Consider the following 21,466-nt stretch of genomic DNA (forward strand, 5'->3'; position numbering starts at 1 on the left):
TAGAGTTTACATTTTCTTAATACTTTATTTTTTAAAGATCTGTAGTGATGAATCTCTTTCTTTCAACATAGTATTATAGGAATGGTGATTTGACCTTTTTCTTTATTAGTGTCATGGTTGACTGAACTTGAATTTCATGATTGAAAAATACATTTCTATTAATTTTCATTGTATGTAACAATTTTTCATTTACCTAGAGATTTTTTTTCCCCAATAAGCTACGGAACAGTAAATTTTTAGTTTATAAAAGGACTTTACATAGATTTGTATTTGAAATCAGGCATGTAGACAAAGCATAACTAATAGTGGTGTTATATGCAATGATCTTTAAAGTATTTAAATATCTCAGTGATGTTTAAAATTTACTGGTAAGAAAAAAGTTTGCAATACCATACAGTTTAGTTATTATAATTAAAACAGATTTCATTTTTAACTGAATTTTGATAGCACATTTAAATCTGGGTTGAAAGCATTACTGTAAAATCATACAAAATTATTTAGAAAACATAATATCCAAAGTACAAAAATAAGAAAATTTCTTTCAGATTTTTAAGTATTTTAAAAATTATCTTTAAGTGATCTACAATGTTTAGAAATAAATATCATTTGAAAATGACAAAATATTCCCCCAAAACTAACAAAATTTTAAAAAAAGAAAATGACAAAATAATAATATAATACAGTCAAATGACTAATGAAATCAAGTTATCTTCTATAACAAAATACTGTAATATATGAAGATATATCACTGATTGTAAATTATTATTAGGCAAAATAAAGTTTCAATAACATTGTTCAAAATTGTGACTGGGAGTGTACTTTGGGAAGCTGAGACAGGTTGATCACCTGAGATCAGGCATTCGAGGTCAGCCTGGCCAACATGGAGAAACCCCATCTCTACTAAAAATATAAAAATTAGCTGGGCATGCTGGTTCATGCCTGTAATCCCAGCTACTCGAGGGACTGAAGCAGGAGAATCGCTTGAACCTGGGAGGCGGAGGTTGCAATGAGCCGAGGTCGCACCACTGCACTCCAGCCTGGGCGACGGAGTAAGGCTCCATCTCAGAGAAAAAAGAAAACAAAATTAAAGCATTTTTTAATATTCTAAGATAATATATTGGATTCTTCATCCCTGTACTTTGCTTCAATGCTTTTGTCACTGCTTGAATTATGCTACATTAATTAATTCTGTCTGGGGATGTGAGAAAGTTTCAGGAAACAACTGGCACATGAAAATGTAAAGTATTCTGAGAACTAAAGTTGTGGTAAATGCTTTGACAGAACCTCATGTGAATCAGGCATCCCAAACTCAGATGCTTGCAGGAGCCAAGCATGTAAGATACCCGTGAGTGAGGCGACAACAGGAAGCAGTGGGGACTGCAGCAAACTGCAGAGAACATGGACCATCCAAAGGTTTCCAAATTGATATTTTAATTTCCATGCAAGGACAGTCGCAGCATTGAGAGGCCTTATTGTGGCCAGTGTGCTGACTTTTAATTCCTGATATAAACATTCATAGAGTTCTCAGTAGTGTGCTTTTTAATTCCTGATATTAACATTTATAGAGGTCTCAGTATTAAAGAAAGGATTACTCTTCCTAGCTATTATAAGTTTTTACATGCATAGTTTAAATGCCTTTCCCCTCTCACCCCAGTTTATTCCAATGAGCTTTGAAATGGTACATTTTTAGTTTGTCTTGGGCTTCTTGAGCAGGTTCCTTCAGTAACCTCACAGTGTGACTCAGGCCAGAGTTCTTAGGCCAACTGTACTTATATAAAACTTTCACATCTTGGAAAGATTCTTACTTACCTGCTGACATTATGGGATGGAGCCAGCTATAAGGAGACTAGCCCCTCGGAGCCCTGTGATAATGAGACTCTGGATTACTATCACACTTCACACTGGCAAAGCATGTGGCTTTTTGGTTTGTGTTAATGTAGATCTGTAAGACAGAATCGCCATCTGTGGATCTCTACATTCAGTCTGCTGAATCAAAATAAAAATTTACCACAATTATTTTTTCTTTAAAAATAGTACTTTTTCTCAAGTACCTGGGATTACAGGCGCCTGGCACCATGCCCAGCTAATTTTTGTATTTTTAGTAGAGACGGGGTTTTGTCGTGTTGACCAGGCTCATGTAGAACTCCTGACCTCAGGTGATCCAGCCGCCTCAGTCTCCCAAAGTGCTGAAATTATAGGCATGAGCTACCATGCCACGCCCAGTCTGGGCAACGGAGCGAGACTCCATCTCAAAAAAAAATAGGACTTTTTAATTCCAGTATTCAGAAATGTAACTCTGTGAAATTCTAGGTTAAAGGCAGTTACTAAAGTTGATGTTACCTTTGGTTTAGAAGTTGAAAGAATCAGTATTGACAGTAACTACAGTAGTAAACATTAATTTTTATGTGTACATTTCCATCAGGGATCTCCTTCCTCCATTAAACAGTTTTCAGCCTCTGGAAAGGATTTAATGTCTTAAAATGTTCTTATCAAAGAAATGTTATTTGATTAAGGAAACTTTTCCAAACTCATTATCCATATTTGTAATTAAACAGCCAAGTGCTTTACTATGATTTGAAAATAAATCTATTTGCTAACAGATGAACATGTTATTTATAGACCATGCTGGTCTACTCTACTTTTAGATGTAGGTGACTGTTTATACATATTCTAAGGTCCTGGCTAGCACAGGCTAAGCACTGAAATGCTGTTCTGTTTTGAAGTTGGAGGGAAAATGTGACATTTAAATAAATAATTGACCCCTTACACATAATCCAGGGAAAAACCATGATGCAAAAAGGTAAATTTGGCAGGAGAAAAAACAAACAAACAAACAAAAATACCTTAAATGCAATAATATTATAACACTTCTTTCTTTTGTAGTGATTTTAATAGTTGTAACAAATTGGCAAATAGATTATACCCGATCATTAACTGTTTATGAACGGGATCTGACAGGGCTGCTTAAAAGGCACCTGAAGCAATTCTTTGAACAGGAAAGATTATCATTAAAATGATCTTACTTTTTCTAAAGTGAACAGTACAAAAAAGGAATCAAAACATGAAGTAGTCATGTCACGAGAGGACCTTTTCTTCCTGAGGGTTTCTTGTGAGAATTAAGAAAGACTGAAGAGGGTCTCACCTTTGTTCTCCTTAAATTACTGTCATTGTGGAGTCCATGCCAGGAGGTCAGGGACTGTGTCTTGCCCACCAGTACACCGCAAGGGCCTTGCGTGATGCCTGGTGCTGAGCAGACGCTTGACATGTGACTGTTCGATGGGTGTTTCAGCTCATTCTCACCCTGTGATTTCACTCTCGGTGTAGATATCCGCATGGAGCAGTGTTACTTGAAGTGGGATGAAGATGAATGCATTCACCCCGTTCCTGGAAAGTTCCGCATGGATGCCTGCTGCTGTGCTGTCGGGGCGGCTTGGGGCACCGAGTGTGAAGAGTGCCCCAAACCTGGCACCAAGGAATATGAGATGCTGTGCCCCCGCGGGGCTGGCTTTGCTAACCGAGGGGATGTTCTTACTGGGCGTCCATTTTACAAAGGTAACTGCCTGCGGCCAGCACCTTGGTCCTTCTTCACCAACAGGAAGCCTTCCACATTTTCTGAGAATTGGTTTTGCTTTAAACATTTAACTTCCCACTTTATTTTCTCAGTTAAACTTACGTTTTGTGACCTATGTTCTGTCCCAAGAGTATAAATCCCCTCTATAAGAGGGCATTGAAGTAAAGAAATAAAACAGATTGCTTATCTTGCTCTTCTACCCTTTGTTCCTCTTCAACCTGAGATGTCGCCCTGATAGCTACATCTATAGCAAGGAGTTACCTATCCCCACTTATCTTTATAAAACAAGTAGTGAGAAATAAAGGGATCAGAACTCTTTCTTAAGCATATAGGATCTTTGGCCGGGTGTGGTGGCTCACGCCTATAATGCCAGCACTTTGGGAGACCAAGGTGAGTGGATCACCTGAGGTCAGGAGTTCAAGACCAGCCTGATCAACATGGTGAAACCCATTCTCTGCTAAAAATACAAAAATTAGCTGGGTGTGGTGTCACGCACCTGTAATCTCAGCTACTCGGGAGGCTGAGGCAGGAGAATCGATTGAACCTGGGAGGTGGAGGTTTCAGTGAGCCGAGATCGTGCCATTGTGCTCCAGCCTGGGCAACAAGAGTGAAACTCTGTCTCAAAAAAAATAATAATAATGTGTGTGTATGTGTGTGTGTGTGTGTATATATATATATATATATATATATATGATCTTTTTCACTATATTGAAGGTTCCTGTGTGTGCTAGCAGTGTGATCACTGAAACATTTAGTAGCCCTGTTTTTCACTTGGTGCATTACTGTTGTCCATGACAGATTTTTAACTTAAAGTGATGGACCTAATCATTTATATCAACCAGCTCTACATTCTGGCTTTATTCTGCTTTTAGACATCAATGAATGCAAAGCATTTCCTGGGATGTGCACCTATGGGAAGTGCAGAAATACAATTGGAAGCTTCAAGTGCCGTTGCAATAATGGCTTTGCTCTAGACATGGAGGAAAGAAATTGCACAGGTAAGATGGTTCTGCTGTTTTATTTGATAAACTCTGTCTGTCTTTCCTTTACTCTGTTTGAAAGTACCAGCCTAAAAAGCTCATCCTCTCATTGAGAACATAAAAATTTTTATTTATTTATTAATTTTTTATAGAGAAAAGGTCTCACTTAGTCACCCAGGCTGGAGTGCAGAGACGTGGTCATGGCTCACTGAAACCTCAAACTCCGGTGTTCAAGCAGTCCACCCGCGCAACTGGGAGCACAGGTGTGCATCATCATGCACAGCTGATTAAAAAGTTTTTTTATTGTTGTTGTTGTTTTTTTAAAGAGATGGGGACTCACTTTGCTTCCCAGGCTGGTCTCAAACTCCTGGCTTCAAGTGATCCTCCTGCCTTGGCCTCCCCAAGTGTTGTGATTACAGGCTTGAGCCACTGCATCCAGCTCTGTAAATTTTTATTTTTGTTTCTTTTCCCTACACGTAAACCAGTTCTCCAGATAAACTCGTGAGAGAACTGCAAAATAGCATGAAAATGCTCTTTGTTTTATATTTATATTACAGCATACAAATAATGATTTTCAAAATATATGATGACTAAAGAAATATAGTCATTAAATCCACAAGAATTATATAAAATTGAGTAGTGTTCTCGTAAAGATTTTAAGGTTTGTGACATACAAGTTATGACTTCTTTTCCTCATCTGTGAACAGGTATCTTAATATTAGACTTCAGTCACCATCCATACCCATAACATTCTCTTTTAAAAAGATGAGAAGTTCTAACTTTTTCTATTAGTATATACCATGTTGTTCCAGATGCTTGAGCTGTGCTTCAGGATCTCGTTTTTAGCACTGTCTTTGTTCGTATTCTTTGTGGGATTTCCCCTTATCGCCCTCGCTCCTGCCTGCTCCTTCTTCCTGACCTTACAGCAGTGTCTTTCCTGGCTCCTTCCTGTGCCTGTTCAGCTGAGGCTATCTCTGAGCTTTTCACAACTGTCCATCTGGCCTTCTGAAGTCCTGCTGCCTTGAAGTCTGCTCAAGCCCTGTCTCCAGAGCTTCATCCCCTTACCTCTGTTTTCTCCTCTCTGGCTGCTGCCCTTTGCTGGGAGAGTCTGAGGAGCGCTGCCTGAGATTCCTACATTCTCTTCCCAGTCCTCGAAGCTGCTTGGCAACACTCATGTTCACCTCCATTCATCACTTTCTGAGTTTCTCTCAGTGCTGCATCTAAACCTCTTCCCTGGCTTACATGCCCTCTCATATACAACCTGCCCCCATCCATTCCTGTTCTCCTTCGTTGAGAATAAATCTGATTGCCTGCATCCTTCTCACACAGCCTCCTCTCTAGTGATAAAATCTCCTTTATCCCACTGAGCACAGTGGCTCACACCTGTAATCCCAGTACTTTGGGAGGCCGAGGCGGGTGGATCACCTGAGGTCGGGAGTTTGAGACAAGCCTTACCAACATGGAGAAACCCCATCTCTACTAAAAATACAAAATTAGCCGGGTGTGGTGGTGGTTGCCTGTAATCCCAGCTACTCGGGAGGCTGAGGCAGCAGGATCGCTTAAACCCAGGAGACGGAGGTTGTGGTGAGCCGAGATCGCACCATTGTACTCCAACCTGGGCAGCAAGAGCAAAATTCAATCTCAAAAAAGAAAAAAAGAAAAAAGTCTCCTTTATCCCCCACTCCCTCTCCTCCAGTGACAGAGAATGAGGGGTAATGCTCTACCTGGATTTGGGGTTACCTCCTCTTTTCCCTCCTTCCCAGCTCCTGCTCTGGGTTTTCTCAGCAGGTTCACTCCTCTCTCCTCTTGCTAGCATCTCCTCCTCTTCTCTGCTCCCTATTCCTCAACTTACACACAGGTTCAAAATATCTCCTCAGCCCTTGTTTTCTCGCAAGCTGCCATTCCGTTTTCCTGCTGTTAGGTCTCACCCCCTCTTTCAACCAGCCATTTGTTTTGTAATTTTGACTTTTGCCCTCTGTCACCCAGACACATACACGTATAGTCATCTACTCTTGCAAAACATCTTTGTAGTGTTAAAACATCTCTCCTAGACCTCTCTGCTTGCCAAATCTCTCCTTGAGATTTTCTTTTCTCTTAGTTTCTGCGGTATTTTCCGGTTTTGATCATCCTTCTATCTTGATGACGTTTCTTCTCTAACCTTTACAGATTATTCTTGCCTTTCCCATCCTTGGGTGTTGCCAGAGTCCTCTACTCAGCATTCTTCTGCCTCTCAGAGTTTCATCTGCCATCATGACTTCAGGGATGGCCTCTGCTGAGCTGAATCCCAGATCCTGTCTCTAACTCTCTCTGTTCTTCCTGAGTTTCACTCCCACATTTATAACTTCCTGTCTGGAAAGTTTGTCTTTGTTTTGGTCTTTCTTTGTTCCTCCCCCTACCCTGTACTTTCTCCTACTAGGGACTTCCCTGTATGCATTAGGAGTATAATTTTGAACAGGATTGAAGACCCCAATTGAATTTTGACATCTCTGTCTCCCAAAGTAAAAAAGTTATGCAAATTCTTTTGTCAAACCGGCTATTTCAAGTGCCTGTGATATTTCTTCTAGACTGAGACAGGTTAAGCTCCTCAGGAAACAGACTCCAAGGCAGAGATGAGCATTCAGGAAGTTTACTGGGGCTTGCTCTTGGGATGAACAATGAGGAAGGGAAGAGAGGAAAGCAGAAGTCGGCAGAGAAAGAAACTGGGCTGTGATGCAGCCCCACTGAAGTCCTTAGCCCATGCCACTGGGAGTTCTGGAACTGGAACAGTCCATCAGAGTTGCCTTGAGTAGGGCATGGAAGCCATGCACTTAGGTACCTGCAAGACCAGTCTTGGGATACAGCTACCCAGGGAAGCGGGAAAGAGGTCCTCTTAGGATAGTGGACATCTGAGGGCTTTCTGCCAGCAACACTGCCAATAGCTGATGGGGCGGGGGAGTAAGTCCTTCTTTCCTGAAGAGGGACCTGGGTGACATGTCACAGTATCTACTATATCACAGACTCCTTCAGGATCTCCCAACCTGTTAAGTCCCCACAGTCAAATCCTTCACTGCCACAACCACCAGGTTAACCATCCAAGCAGGGCTGGATTGTGTAACTTCCCACTGAACAACTTCCACTGGTATAGGCAGTCCTGGTCCTGGATAAAGAAATTCGGGGTTCTTCCAGTCCTGACCGCACCTCTTCCTTTGTTGTGAAATTAGTCAAGTTGCTTAATGTCTCTAACACGTTGACAGGGCTGCATTGATCCAGATATAATGTGAAGTTCTGTGGAAAATTGTTGGCTGTCAACTTCACAGCAGGAAAGTCCAGTCTCCTCCCGTGCTGCGGGCTTTTAGTGATCCTATGGGTCCCTCCTGTACCCACACTCATTGTCAGCCTCTCCAGTCCAGCCAGTCTGTGGCTTACTGCTCCCTGAAATGCTTCCTTTCTCTTCACTGGTGCGCTTCATCTCTTGCCTATTTATTCTGTATCTTTAAAGCTAGCATTTCTGTACAACCTTCAAGAACCTATTCAAAAGCCCACACCCTCCAAATTACCAAGTCTTGGCAGAGCAGAGAAGTTTATATAAACAGAGAGAGAGAGACAGAGAGAGAACATGCACTTTCCATGAGACAGACACTGTTCTCAGCACTTAACAAATATTCATTTAATTCTATGAAGTAGATTCTATGACAAATAAGGAAATTGAGGCACAGAGAGACTAAATGATTTTCCCAAGGCCCTGTTCTCAGTAGATGACAGACTGGGATTTGTAGCCAGGTATCTGGTTCTAGAATCCATACTATTTATACTATGAAACTCCCACTACATCACATTAGCCAGAGATTGTCCCTTTTCCACCCTAGAACACATTCCTCATATGGCTCTTAATACCAGTTCCTAGATACTGGTAGATAGAAAGGAAATCAATAGACATATTGTTAGCTACTTAATTGAATCAATGAATTCTGTTAAGATGTTTGTTTAAAAGGAAGTATTTACATTTTTTTCTCATGGCCAGTAACGAGGGAAATAAATAAAGGCTCTTGTAATTGGAGAAATAAATACAGAAAAACTAAGTAAAAGCTGGCAGAAAGCAAAGACTGAGACCCCCCTCTCAAGAGAACATGCACAAATTATGCACTAAATCCTGTGATTTTAAAACTTCAAAATTAAATTCATCAAAATAAAGAGATCGTGGTGGAACATTTTTCCCTAGTGACAGATTTTTAGATTAAACACTTTTGATTTTTGAACTAAAAGGTTTGTAAATAGGCCATGTTTTCTTAAACGTATTTTATATAGACATGACTTCTCTATTAAAAATCTTCGTTATAAGCGTAGGAGATTTCTCAGAGAACCCTGTATTTCAGAGTATAGATGCTGACGATTATTTACTGTAATATATAAAAAGAGAAGACAAACTCACCCACACAGTCCTCACACGATGGTGACAGCTCATGTCACCAAAGGGCTTACTAAATCGATAAGCTCTTTACATCTGAATATGACACAAAAACACAAATTGGGGCACACACCATGGCCCTGCCCTATCTGTGCTTTCTGACTCAGTGTTGGTCCATTGTGGCTGCCTATCTCTCTGGGGTCTGCCAGTCCCTCCTGCACAGAGACGGGGGCCCTGCCTTCACACACTCCAGCCTGGGGTGGCATGGGCTAGTGGAGTAGACCAGCACTGTCTTCCAATCACACCTGAGGTCATGGGGGCCCGGCTGCCTCATTTACCACCTGCCTCATTCAGCCCATACCACAGTTGCAGGGTTCATCCTTCTGTTAACATTTCTTTCTTTTTCTTTTTCTTTTTTGAGACAGGTTGTGTCTCTGTCACCCAGGCTGGAGTGCAGTAGCACATCATACATCATAGCTCACTGTAGCCTTCACCTCTTGAGCTCAAGCAGTCCTCCCACCTCAGCCTCCCCAATAATTTTTTTTTTTTTTTTTTTTAAGAGCTGGGATCTCCCTGCATTGCCCAGGCTGGTCTCAAACTCCTGGCCTCAAGCAATCCTCCTGCCTGGGCTTCCCCAAGTGCTGAGATTACAGGCATGAGCTACCATGACCCCCTCTTCTGTTACTATTTCTAAGCCACCAAAAGAAATCCACAAATCAGAATTTTTGCAGGTGAAAAGGCACCACTTGCCTGTTGGTGTGACAGTTTTGGCAGTTGGGGAAAGGAATGTGCCTCAGGCCCTAGGCCCTTCTATCTGGATCTACTCAAAATATATACCCTTGTACTGTTAGCCACCAATTTCCCCAACATTTCAAGCGTGCAGCACCTTCACGTGGAAGGCCAAGTCTGTCTCATTCAATTTTTAAATTTCTTTTAAACCCTGTGAATTAGACATCGACGAGTGCAGGATTTCTCCTGACCTCTGTGGCAGTGGAATCTGCGTAAATACACCAGGCAGCTTTGAGTGCGAGTGCTTCGAAGGCTATGAAAGCGGGTTCATGATGATGAAGAACTGCATGGGTAAGCACCGTGAGCTCTTCCTCGCCAGGTTGGAGCCATGCTAGCACAGACTCATTCCTGTGCATGACCTTTGCTTATCTTTGGGCTGTGAACGGCATGCGTGGCCAGGATCTTTGGTGAGAGAGAGGCAAGATTTAAATGTCAGATGTGGTGAGAGAGAGAAGAGATTTAAATGTCAGACAGGAAATGCGCTCCTGGACAGCTCTTAGGGAGCCCCAGCCTCTTGGCACCTTCATGGCAATGAGATATTCAGATGGGATCCTGTTTATTCATAGAATCTAAAATCACACAGACTAGTTACTTAGGTGGGACTCATTTAAAATGCATGGCATCATGTGGTGGCCCCAAGATTTGTAGTCAGTCATGCCCATCCCAGGTTATTGCTCTTATTTGTGTACTCTTACAAACCCTTTTGGTATTCCCAACCTTTTAGCCCACTGTTTAATTTTCAGTACAATATAGGACTTAACCTCATAGGATATAGTAGGTTATAAATCTAAGATTTTCCTTCACTCTGATTAGTGTTATAGACACCAGAATAACTGACAACAATATATCATGAGTCTGGGGTGATATAAAGCAAATATTATTTATTTCTACCCCTTATGAGGCTGCTCATTTCATGCAATTAAATTTCTTGAAAGCTTACTGCCTTTAAGAGTAGAATGTTTAGTTTTTCTGTTGGTTGTAGGAAAAGTGAGGAAAGCATTATCCCATCTCCCATGAGCATATCTCTTACACTGACTCACACTCTCCCATCAGATAGTATTCTTTCTCCCACGCTGTATGTGTGAATATTTTTCCCTCAGAGTTCTTTAATGGATCTCACGTTTTTACCTTTCAGACATTGACGAATGTGAACGTAACCCTCTCCTTTGTAGGGGTGGCACCTGTGTGAACACTGAGGGCAGCTTTCAGTGTGACTGCCCACTGGGACACGAGCTGTCACCATCCCGTGAGGACTGTGTGGGTGAGTTTATCTCCTCAGCACATAAACCTGCCCAGCACAACTGGTAAAGGGCAGGGATCAGTTCTGACAAACCTGTTGTTTGAGGAGCACATGAAATCTAGCTTATTAAAAGGTGGAAATTGAGATTCCCTACATCTGGACACAGGCTGTGTCTTTAGTGGAGGCTTGGGTGACACTCTCGAATGAGCTGGCATTCCTCTGGTTGGCCTCTTTTTTTATTGCAAGCCACGTGATTGGTGAGGAGCCCTGTGGATGTCCCTGTGGTGTCATCCGCCATTAGGAAGAAATGGGAAAGCTGCCCTGTGCATTGTACACCTTTGCCCAGCGTCTTCCCAGCTACTCAGGCAGACTCTGCTCTGCGCCCCTGTGCCTGCTCACAGAGCAGCTTGCATGTGTGTGAACACGGTGCTCCCTTAACCCACTTCTCAGGGAAACACTGGGTTCCTTCCTCTGCCCTGAGCTCTGTAGGGATGCCAGAAAGGATATAAGAAGGCTAATGACTGGTCTTTGGACATTGCAACCTATTGCTTTTCATAGTACATGAAGGTCTCTGGAATTACTATGTTCCTAGTATACTGGCTTTAAAACTTTGATTTAGCCAGAAAGCATGTTCTTCACAGGAAATCTTTCTTAAAACCATAAGCAAATAAGACAGCCTAAAATAGAACAGATTGCACACTAAATTTCAAATCATAATTTGAGCACACCTTTCTAATACGTATATATTTATTTATAAGCCATATGTATTGCTTTGCTAGTATATGAGGTGAATTTTTAAATAGATATTTTAAAGTGATAAATGAAAAGGTTTTTAATGTTCTTACTTCATTTTAATAGTGGTATAAAAGGCTTTTTCACACTAATAATTCCAGAATATTTATTCATGGTTGTACATATTGAGGTACAGTGAGTCACAGATCTAAGTTTACTTTGTTACTTAGTTTTCATGGATCTTACAGCTTAAAAGAGTATAAAGGAACAATGCAGAATACAAAATGTATATTTCTGTGTAATATACACTTAGTGATCATAAGCATAAACCCATGCCATATAATCTTGGTTATTTTGAGAATTTGGAATGAATTTCTGGTTATATCTGATTATATTGTCACTGTTTTTTATGTTATCTTACGCCCGACAAGTAGTTTACATAAGGAAGCATATCACTCTGCCATTTTCTTCTGTTATCTTGTGCTTACATTATTGGTACTAGTTTATTTTTAAGGCACCTGCCCATATTATAGGGGTTAGTTTATTTTAAAACAGGCAGTGTGATTTGTTAGATTACTATCCTGACACACGAAACATAACACAGTGTAAGCAGTGAAAGACGTGAAGGCCTTGTTGTCATGCCTCTGTCTTGTGGAACCATCAGTCTTCCATCAGGATACTTCAAATCATGTAGGCAACACTTCACCATCTAATATAGACCAGGTGAGCATGCCAGTGTAAGTTCGTATATTAAGTAGTATTTAGCTTCAGTTCTGGCATGTGTGCAATCTGTGTGGTCTAACATGATATCACTAGCCACATGTGGCTATGTAAACTCAGTTAAAATTAAATAACATTAAATATTCCTTAGTTATACTGGCCATATTTCCAGTACTCAGTAGCACATGCAGCTGTATATTAGACCACATAGATATGGAACAGTTGCATCACTGTAGAAAGCTTTGCTCAACAGTACTGTTGTAGATGGAAATAGAGACTCCAGCATTTTCTTCCAATCCCCCAGGAGAACATTTCACTTCCCCATGAAGTACACAAACCCCTTTGGAGACCACTGCTCTGGTGAAGCACCTTTCTGATGGCTGTAGTGATTCGATATTGTATAAAGCATTAATTCTTTGTATCTTTTATAGATATTAATGAATGCTCCCTGAGTGACAATCTCTGCAGAAATGGAAAATGTGTGAATATGATTGGAACCTATCAGTGCTCTTGCAATCCTGGATATCAGGCCACGCCAGACCGCCAGGGCTGTACAGGTAAGGGGAGACCAAGCAGGCCTGAAACTCATATGTCTCAAATCAGCCTAGGAAAACTTTTGGCACTGAATTATAATGAAGCTTATGCAAATCCTTTGTCCCGAAAATGAATGTAAGACTGGGGGCAGATCTCAGATATTTTGTTGGTCTTGCAGCAGACTCACTCATCTTAATGTAGAAAATGCTCTAATCCCCATAGTTCTTCTATTTCCGAATTATTTAATCTTAGGGTACTGCAGTTAAACATGGAATGCTGCCTAAAATGAAGTTAAAAGAACTAAGAAGGATGATGTTCAATCAGCACACATAGTGGGGAGAAAAATTCAAAGCCACATTAGCATTATCTGTTTAAAAAGAAGAAAACTCCTTTTAAGGAAGCAGACCTAACAAGTAATGTGGTTGCGTTGCTGTTTTCACAGATATTGATGAATGTATGATAATGAACGGAGGCTGTGACACCCAGTGCACAAATTCAGAGGGAAGCTACGAATGCAGCTGCAGTGAGGGTTATGCCCTGATGCCAGATGGGAGATCGTGTGCAGGTATAGAAAGGAAAACACATAGGCTTTGTACATCTAGTTAATTTTTTCTTGAAAATATGGCTGCAGATATTACCAAGTGGAACTAGATAGAAAACGAAAGCATTTGAGATTGATGAATGACATTTTTATTTTCATTTGATGCTAATTTTGTATCATCAGACATTGATGAATGTGAAAACAATCCTGATATCTGTGATGGCGGTCAGTGTACCAACATTCCTGGAGAGTATCGCTGCCTCTGCTATGATGGCTTCATGGCTTCCATGGACATGAAAACATGTATTGGTGGGTATCATAAGAAAGGATAAACATTTATACACACACGTGCATACACACATGCACACACAAGCATGATAAAAGGAAGGCTTTTTCAGTTGTTATTTTAAAAATTCAAATCATTTTACTAGAAATATAAAATCTCAGGAAGAATTACTTTTAAAAATCTCTAAAGGCAGATAGTATATTTATCTGCAATACGATGATTTGCAGATGGATTATATTTTAGATCTCACCTGTGTATTTCAGTATTATGCTATTCAGTGTAGAAGATAGCTTTTAAATTACTGTGATGAACACCTACTAAGATATTGAAAATAAATTTTCTAGATGTGAATGAATGTGACCTAAATTCAAATATCTGCATGTTTGGGGAATGTGAGAACACAAAGGGATCCTTCATTTGCCACTGTCAGCTGGGTTACTCAGTGAAGAAGGGGACCACAGGATGTACAGGTAGGTTTCAAGTTTGTGTTCTCTGTGTTTCAACTTCTCAGATGTCAAAGGCCAACTTTCAGCATCGTTTGTTTTCTGGCGTCCCTTAGGCCGGTTACCTGCCACCAGGCTGTGACTGTGTGTGGGATGAGTGTGTGACCCATAGCATGTGTGATGGATTTGGCTGGTCTCTGTGGTAGCACACTGTCCGAGCCACCCACCGGGAGGCTGACTGTGGGCTGTGACAGAGAGTGAGTGAGTGAGTGGGAGTGCAGTCCGGTTCCCGTGGCCCTGACCGCTAATGGTGGCTCATGCAGCAGCAGTCACTTTCTGAGTATGACTGCTGCCCACATGGAAGGCATTCATGAACAAAGAGCACCAAAAGACCCGGGATCCCAGTTGCCGTTTACCTCTGCACTTCTTTTAAACTAGTAAAAATCAATCTTAAGTTTCATTGAGATCCTTTCCCTTTCTTCCTTTCTCCCATATTTTCCTTTCTTGTTTGCTCTTCTCTGTTTGCTTTTGTCTTCTCCCTGCCCAAATTGCCTTTCTCTTTTTTCTCTCTTCACTTTCCTTCTTTGCTCACTTCACCCACTTTGTCTTTTGTTCCCTTTCTCTACTAAGTAGTTTTAGCCTTTTGTATGCAAGTGGGGCTAGGATGTGCCAGGGTCAAGGTTTTGGGTCATGTATTCCTCAGTTGTCAATTTAAGACTTATGTATGATATTTTTTCAAGGAGGTGGTGGAAGACTTAGAAGGCAACCCAGCCCTTAACCTGACCCCTCCATTAAGGGACAGATTATAAAAGAAGGTGTTCTCTGCATGTTCACCACTGACAGGGTTGATGTGAAGCCAACAGAGAGAGAGACAGAGAGAGAGTGTGTGTGTTTGTGTGTGTGTGTGTGTGTGTGTGTGTGTGTGATTTCAGCATCTATAATATGTAATCGTTGAACTAGATGGGACACATTACTATTTATAGTCAAGAAAGCTTTGGAGAACCAAATCTACATAGGTTATACATACATATATAAGGATATGTGTGTGTGTATACAGACAAACAAATACACACACGCACACACACTGGCGAAAGCATCTGGCTGCTTTCCAGATAACATTCCCAGTGAATATTTTTCTATAATCTCAAATAGAAGAAATAAAAATAAACACCTAAATTATAGTTTTTTAATTCTATAAAATATTTATATTGATTTTTAAAATGACAAATGATCATGTAATTTTAAAAAGAGAATAAACTATTACTTTTTTTAAAAGGTTAGATTCTTCATGAAAAATATGTAATAAATATCAGTAGGAAGGAATAGCACTGTCTATTATTGGAAATAAGATTTCTCTTGATCTGTAATCGAATGTCCTCTTTATGGAGCTGTGTCTGAGTCTGGACAGGGAAGAAGGCCCCAGGATGACACACGTACCTGCCAGGGAGCAACGCTGCTGTGTCTTATCTCTCTTCTACTGGAAAGTGGCTGACAGTTCTTTCTAGGGAAGAACTCATTTTATTAGGATCATGAATTTTCCAAATCCTCTTGCAGTCTACAAAACTTAAGAATAAAAGTTAGGCTACCATTTTCTCCACACAGTTGCATCTTTACTTTAAAGTGTTACCTATACAAAAATATACCTGGAAGTAGAATTAATTAGTTTGTATTTTTATTTTTTTCTTATCAATTATGGTTTCTCAGATGTGGATGAGTGTGAAATTGGTGCTCATAACTGCGACATGCATGCTTCATGTCTGAATATCCCAGGAAGCTTCAAATGTAGCTGCAGAGAAGGCTGGATTGGAAATGGCATCAAGTGTATTGGTGAGTTTGCAAATGTAAAGATCCTTTGCTAAGGCACAGAGTTTTGAAGTCTCTTTTTGGCACAATTGTAGAATCATGCTCTTCACTTTTATTAATTCCCTTATAAAAAGGCTATCTTAGTTGCAAGGTAATTCCTGCCTAAGAGTTTCCTTTACCCTTATCAAAATTTCAACAGTATGCCTTGGCACCTGTTTTTTAATGTGTTGTTGTTCAGTAAAAAATTGATATGCAGCTGGCGATCCAAACACAGCTGTATGATGAAAAATGACTAGTATGTTCCTCCAATCTTTTCAAAGAAGTAATCAGTGAGATTTAAAATCCAGTGAAATAAATAGAGAGCAATAAAATATTTTTTCAGATAACCTAAGTTTGTAGTAAGTCAACAATACCAGCATCTTGTTAGAAAATAGAATTCTTCTTACAGGAAATTCTAAATGCTTTCTCGGATTCCAAGACGTCTTATTTGAAGAAAAAAAATGGACAATTTTTCCAAGTTTTATGGTTCTTGAGCCAGTCTAAGAAGAAGTATTTTATATCTGAGAGGCAAGGGACTAGAATATATCCTGAGTGTCATTCACAGTTCTGTGTAATAAGCTTAGTGTTTCACTTGCCTTACAATAAAGCATTTTTCCAACCGGCAAGAATTTCCAGGTCAATTTAAAAGAGAAAAGAAAGCAAGCTAAACTCATGTCCCCCGATAACTTACAAAAAACGTATAGACCCACAGTAAGGATTAAAAGATAGCTTTAAGATCTCTTACCAAAACTATAAGTTAATTTGAATATATACTTTTTTATCCATTCAAATATTTCATACTTATCAAAAGTTTATGTGCTGACTATAGAATGTGAAGTATCAGAGCTTCCAAATAACTACTAAATAACACTTGCAATGGCTTAGTGAAGCGCCAGCCTCTAGTCCAGCCATCTTTCCAGGGTTACTATCATAGCTTTTCAACCATGCCCTCATTCCCATTTTTGTAGCCCCATGTGCCTACCCCTTTTCTCTTTTCGGCCTCCCATTTTGGTGCTTCTTGTTCATCTGTCATTTTGGCTAACTGTTGCAAAACAGCCTGCCTCTGATACAAGACATTCAGCTGTGTCCAGCCTCCTGTGCTCCAAGATGTCACCCAAATTCATCCTCTTCTTTACATCTTCTTTCCTCTCCTCTAGTCCCAACCAGAGAGAGCAAAGAGAGTCTCTCTGTGCGCTCTCTCTCTCTCTCTCTCTGTCTGTCTCTCTCTCTCTCATGCACCCTCGCTCTTGGTGTCTGCTGAATGTTAAAAGAACCCCCCTCTGGTACGTTGGCTTGTTCCCTCTCTGGCCCTCCTGCAATCCATTCTCCACGTAGCAGCAGGAGCATGGATTCGATCTCTTCATAGTCTTCACTCTAGCCCATTGAATTCAGGATAAAATGCATCTTCCCTCCCTTGACTGTGGGTTTCCATTGTCTTTCTAGCTTAATTGTCCATCACCCTCCATCTGGTGTATTCTGCTTTGCCACTGTAACCTCCTTTCATTTCTTCAGTCACACTGAGCTCATTTCCTCCTTGGTGTCTTACCATGCACTCCTCCTTCTGGAAGGAATACCCTTCCCCACCTCTGTTTAGCAAGTTAAGCCTTTCTCATCCTCAGGTCTGACGTTTACTAAAAACTACTTCCTCAAAGGGGGCATCTTTGTTCCTGCAGCCCAAATAGGATGCCCTTTTTATTCTCTCATGACACCTTGTAACTTTTCTTCATGGCACATGTAGCAAGATTTAATTGTTTTCTGTGTTTAACATCTGTCTTTTCTACTAGACTAAGGGTTCCGTGAGGTCAAGAATCATATATCTGTTTCCTCATCTATTAAATAAACTGGAAAACTCTTTGTTAATTTTCCTGTTCTGAAATTCAGTATCACCTTCAGAATTGATCCTTTTACTGATAAGGAAACCACTAATAAAATTCACCCTCAGTAGAAGTCAGAATGAGATCTAACACTAGTTTGCTTTAAGCTGTTAAAAAAAATTCATGTTGACTATATATCTCACAAAATGCTTGAGTTCATAATTTTGGCCCACATTTATTGTATGGACATTGGATATTGGGTCTGAGAGCTTAGTGAATTGGAACTGTGATCCTGCAAACTGAAACGCATGCCATTTGTCCAGTTTATATGTAAATTAAGGCAAACGTTCCTTCCAGGTGCTTAAATGTTGCATTTTCATTTCTGAACTTTTTTGCTGTGTTCTGCAGATCTGGATGAATGTTCTAATGGAACCCACCAGTGTAGCATCAATGCTCAGTGTGTAAATACCCCAGGCTCATACCGCTGTGCCTGCTCCGAAGGTTTCACTGGAGATGGCTTTACCTGCTCAGGTGGGTGATAGTCCTGAGGTGTGCTCTGATGGGATAGTCATAGAACACTATATGCTTCCTTATTTGAAGAAAATTATAGCTAGAGGAGACAAAAGTAACTACTTCTTTTTTTATACTTGACCTGCAGGTGACTATGTATCTTTCTCTTACATTAAACACAAAAATCTGAATGACTTTCCAGATATATTATTGAAAGTTTTCAAATAAAGGCATTTGTAACAATCATGTACTGTTAATGATTTGCCATTTTATCTTACTTATTTGTAACATGGTGGTTAAAAAAATCCCAGCCTTTGTCTGGATCAGACTACCTGGATTCAAATCTTGCCTATGCCATTTTTTGCCTGTAACTGTAAGTGAATTGCTTAACTTATCTGGCCTGATTTAAAATGAAATAGTAATAATACATTTTCTTTTCTTCTTTTTTATTCCTAAATGAATGGCATGGGAAAACTGTTCAGCTTTTTGAGATAGAATATATGACCTGTCTGATCACTGCTATTTAATGTGTTTATCAAAGTCTCAGTAGTTTATCACATGACATTGAAAGGATTAAATGAAATAATACAAATAAAGGACTTAGAAGAACACATCACAAAATTTCAGTAAATATTAGCTTCTATTTAGCTTCTATTCATTCATATTCTTTGAAGATAAAGCATCCTCTCATTATATGCATGTATAAGACTAGATAATCTTGCTGGACATAAAGTTGAATAATTTTCAATTTATAAAGTTTAAGTGTTTCTCAATTGATTTTCAGTACACATTTTAAACCCATAATTAAAGGATAGACTAAATTATTTTCTAATTGTTGACATCAAAAATGCAGCCTCATCATTTTCAGATGCCTGTTTAAGGAAATGTGTTTATTCAATTGTAAAGCTTCATTACTTGTAGCCCTAGATATTGCATCTTTCCTGGCATTTCGCCGCACTATGGTGTCAAGGAAAGAGCATGGCTTTCAAGTCAGACACATCTGCAATCAGATCCTGACTCAGTCAACATGTATTATTACCTTGGTGTGGCTCTGTCAGCTTACTTGGATGCTCTTAGCCATAGGTTCTTCCCCTCTAAACCTCAGGAGATTGGTGAATTCAGTGAAAAAATGCATGTCAGGCAACCAGCACAGCACATGGCAAATGACACCCTCACTAAACATTGGTTTTTCCTTCCCTCTTATTCCACTTGATATAATTAAATTATCTTTAAGGTCTATGAGTAATGTCTGTTTGTGTAATTAAGATAGAAGTATTTGTCATAAGATTATGACATGAAAGAAACTTTTCCCATTCCCATAGTGTCTCTAGTTTGCTTTAAAACACTTGAACTAGTGAAAAACAAGTTGTTTATTCGAATACTGTAATTTTCTCAAAGAATGATCACCATTTTAAGGTTAATTCCAGTGTTTTTCATATCTAAATAATGTTGGCATACCACTGACAAGAGAAGGCAAATGTGAGAGACGTCTGCATTTCTCCTATGAATAATATTACAATTGAATGTTAGGGTGCAGGTTAAATAGCTTTTCTTTAATTATATTACAATTGAATGTTGGGGGAGCAGGATAAATAGACTTTCTCTCAGGTTGATACCCTCCTTTAAGTGAATGTGATTAACTGTTGTTTCATGTTAATGAGCATTAAGTCAAGCCAGTAAAACTGATCTATTTATAGGGCAGGGAGAAAATATGTCATGAAATTTGGAACTTGACAGAGATGGAATTTCCTTTTTTGTGCAGATGTTGATGAGTGTGCGGAAAACATAAACCTCTGTGAGAACGGACAGTGCCTTAATGTCCCGGGTGCATATCGCTGCGAGTGTGAGATGGGCTTCACTCCAGCCTCAGACAGCAGATCCTGCCAAGGTGGGTCACCAGGATTTCAACTCATTTTCAAGTTGGATCAACCACAGCAAATGAAACCACAACAAGGGCTGGAACAAGCCCCACCTGGAAGCAGAATACGTAGCACATGCTGCACATATAAAAGTCGTTCGTTTAAGCGTGGATTATTTTGCCGAATGAATAATGATGAAGGCAGCTTTCATCTCTTATGAAGTTTTCCTGGCCAAGAGCCAGTAGTTGGAAGTTTGGCTCATTCTTTTTTCTTTTTTAACCATTTTTTCTCTTCTTTCTTTTTTATCACTAACTGAATGACATGTGGAGAAACTATTCAGCTTTTAAAATATGCTCCATTACTTGTCTCAACCACCACTATTTATTGTGTTTATCAAAATCATAAAAAACTCATTTTTGGCATTTACCTTCGTGGTTGAGACTTCTGTCTGTATGTCTGGGAATGGAAGTCCTCTTCAGGGATTCAGCAAGGGCTGTACTTTTGCTTAATACTAGTGGTTCCTTATTCTAAGTGATGGCATCATCCCCCTTTCCTAGAAATGGGTCTTTGTGCCTAGTATGATAGGCAAGAAAGAAAGAATTTGGATTTTCCAAGAAAAAGAATTTGGATTTTCTATTAAATTAGAAACTCAATTCACATTATATATAGTTTGAGCCATCATTGTGTTATGAATAGGGACTATATGAAAATATAAATGAAGAAAGGAGAGATTGAAAATAATTTATACACCATAGGGCTTCAGCAGAATTTATGATTCACAGAAAACCTTTTAAAAAACTCAGTTTGGGCCGGGCGTGGTGTCTCACGCCTATAATCCCAGCACTTTGGGAGGCCAAGGTGGGTGGATCACCTGAGGTCAGGAGTTCGAGACCAGCCTGACCAACATGGAGAAACCCCGTCTCTACTAAAAATACAAAATTAGCCAGGTGTGGTGGCTCGTGCCTGTAATCCCAGCTACTCAGAAGGCAGAGGCAGGAGAATTGCTTGAACCCTGGAGGTAGAGGTTGTGGTGAGCCGAGATTGCGCCATTGCCCTCCAGACTGGGCAACAAGAGTGAAACTCTGTCTCAAAACAAAATAAAGCCAAAATAAACAAACAACAAAGAAACCCAGTTTGCCAGTCATGCAGCCTCATAGAGAAAAAAAAAAAAAAAACTAACTGCTGAGCAAAAATGATAAACTGCAAACAGATTTAAAAACT

General features: G+C 39.9%; 1 protein-coding gene across 1 annotated transcript in view; it reads left to right on the forward strand.

Moving 5' to 3' along the window:
* The window catches only part of FBN2 (fibrillin 2), a 285,838-nt gene that overhangs the window by 194,136 nt on the left and 70,236 nt on the right, over positions 1 to 21,466 (forward strand). The window contains exons 24-34 of the mRNA XM_033181363.1: positions 3,325 to 3,552; positions 4,444 to 4,569; positions 9,887 to 10,015; positions 10,860 to 10,985; positions 12,848 to 12,973; positions 13,393 to 13,515; positions 13,675 to 13,800; positions 14,122 to 14,247; positions 15,925 to 16,047; positions 18,285 to 18,407; positions 20,149 to 20,274. Coding sequence (XP_033037254.1) covers positions 3,325 to 3,552; positions 4,444 to 4,569; positions 9,887 to 10,015; positions 10,860 to 10,985; positions 12,848 to 12,973; positions 13,393 to 13,515; positions 13,675 to 13,800; positions 14,122 to 14,247; positions 15,925 to 16,047; positions 18,285 to 18,407; positions 20,149 to 20,274 — 1,482 coding nt within the window. The remainder of the gene's footprint in view (positions 1 to 3,324; positions 3,553 to 4,443; positions 4,570 to 9,886; positions 10,016 to 10,859; positions 10,986 to 12,847; positions 12,974 to 13,392; positions 13,516 to 13,674; positions 13,801 to 14,121; positions 14,248 to 15,924; positions 16,048 to 18,284; positions 18,408 to 20,148; positions 20,275 to 21,466) is intronic.

This window comes from Trachypithecus francoisi, unplaced genomic scaffold (genome assembly GCF_009764315.1).
Source record: "Trachypithecus francoisi isolate TF-2019V2 unplaced genomic scaffold, Tfra_2.0 Lachesis_group2, whole genome shotgun sequence".
NCBI classification, from domain to species: Eukaryota; Metazoa; Chordata; class Mammalia; order Primates; family Cercopithecidae; genus Trachypithecus; species Trachypithecus francoisi.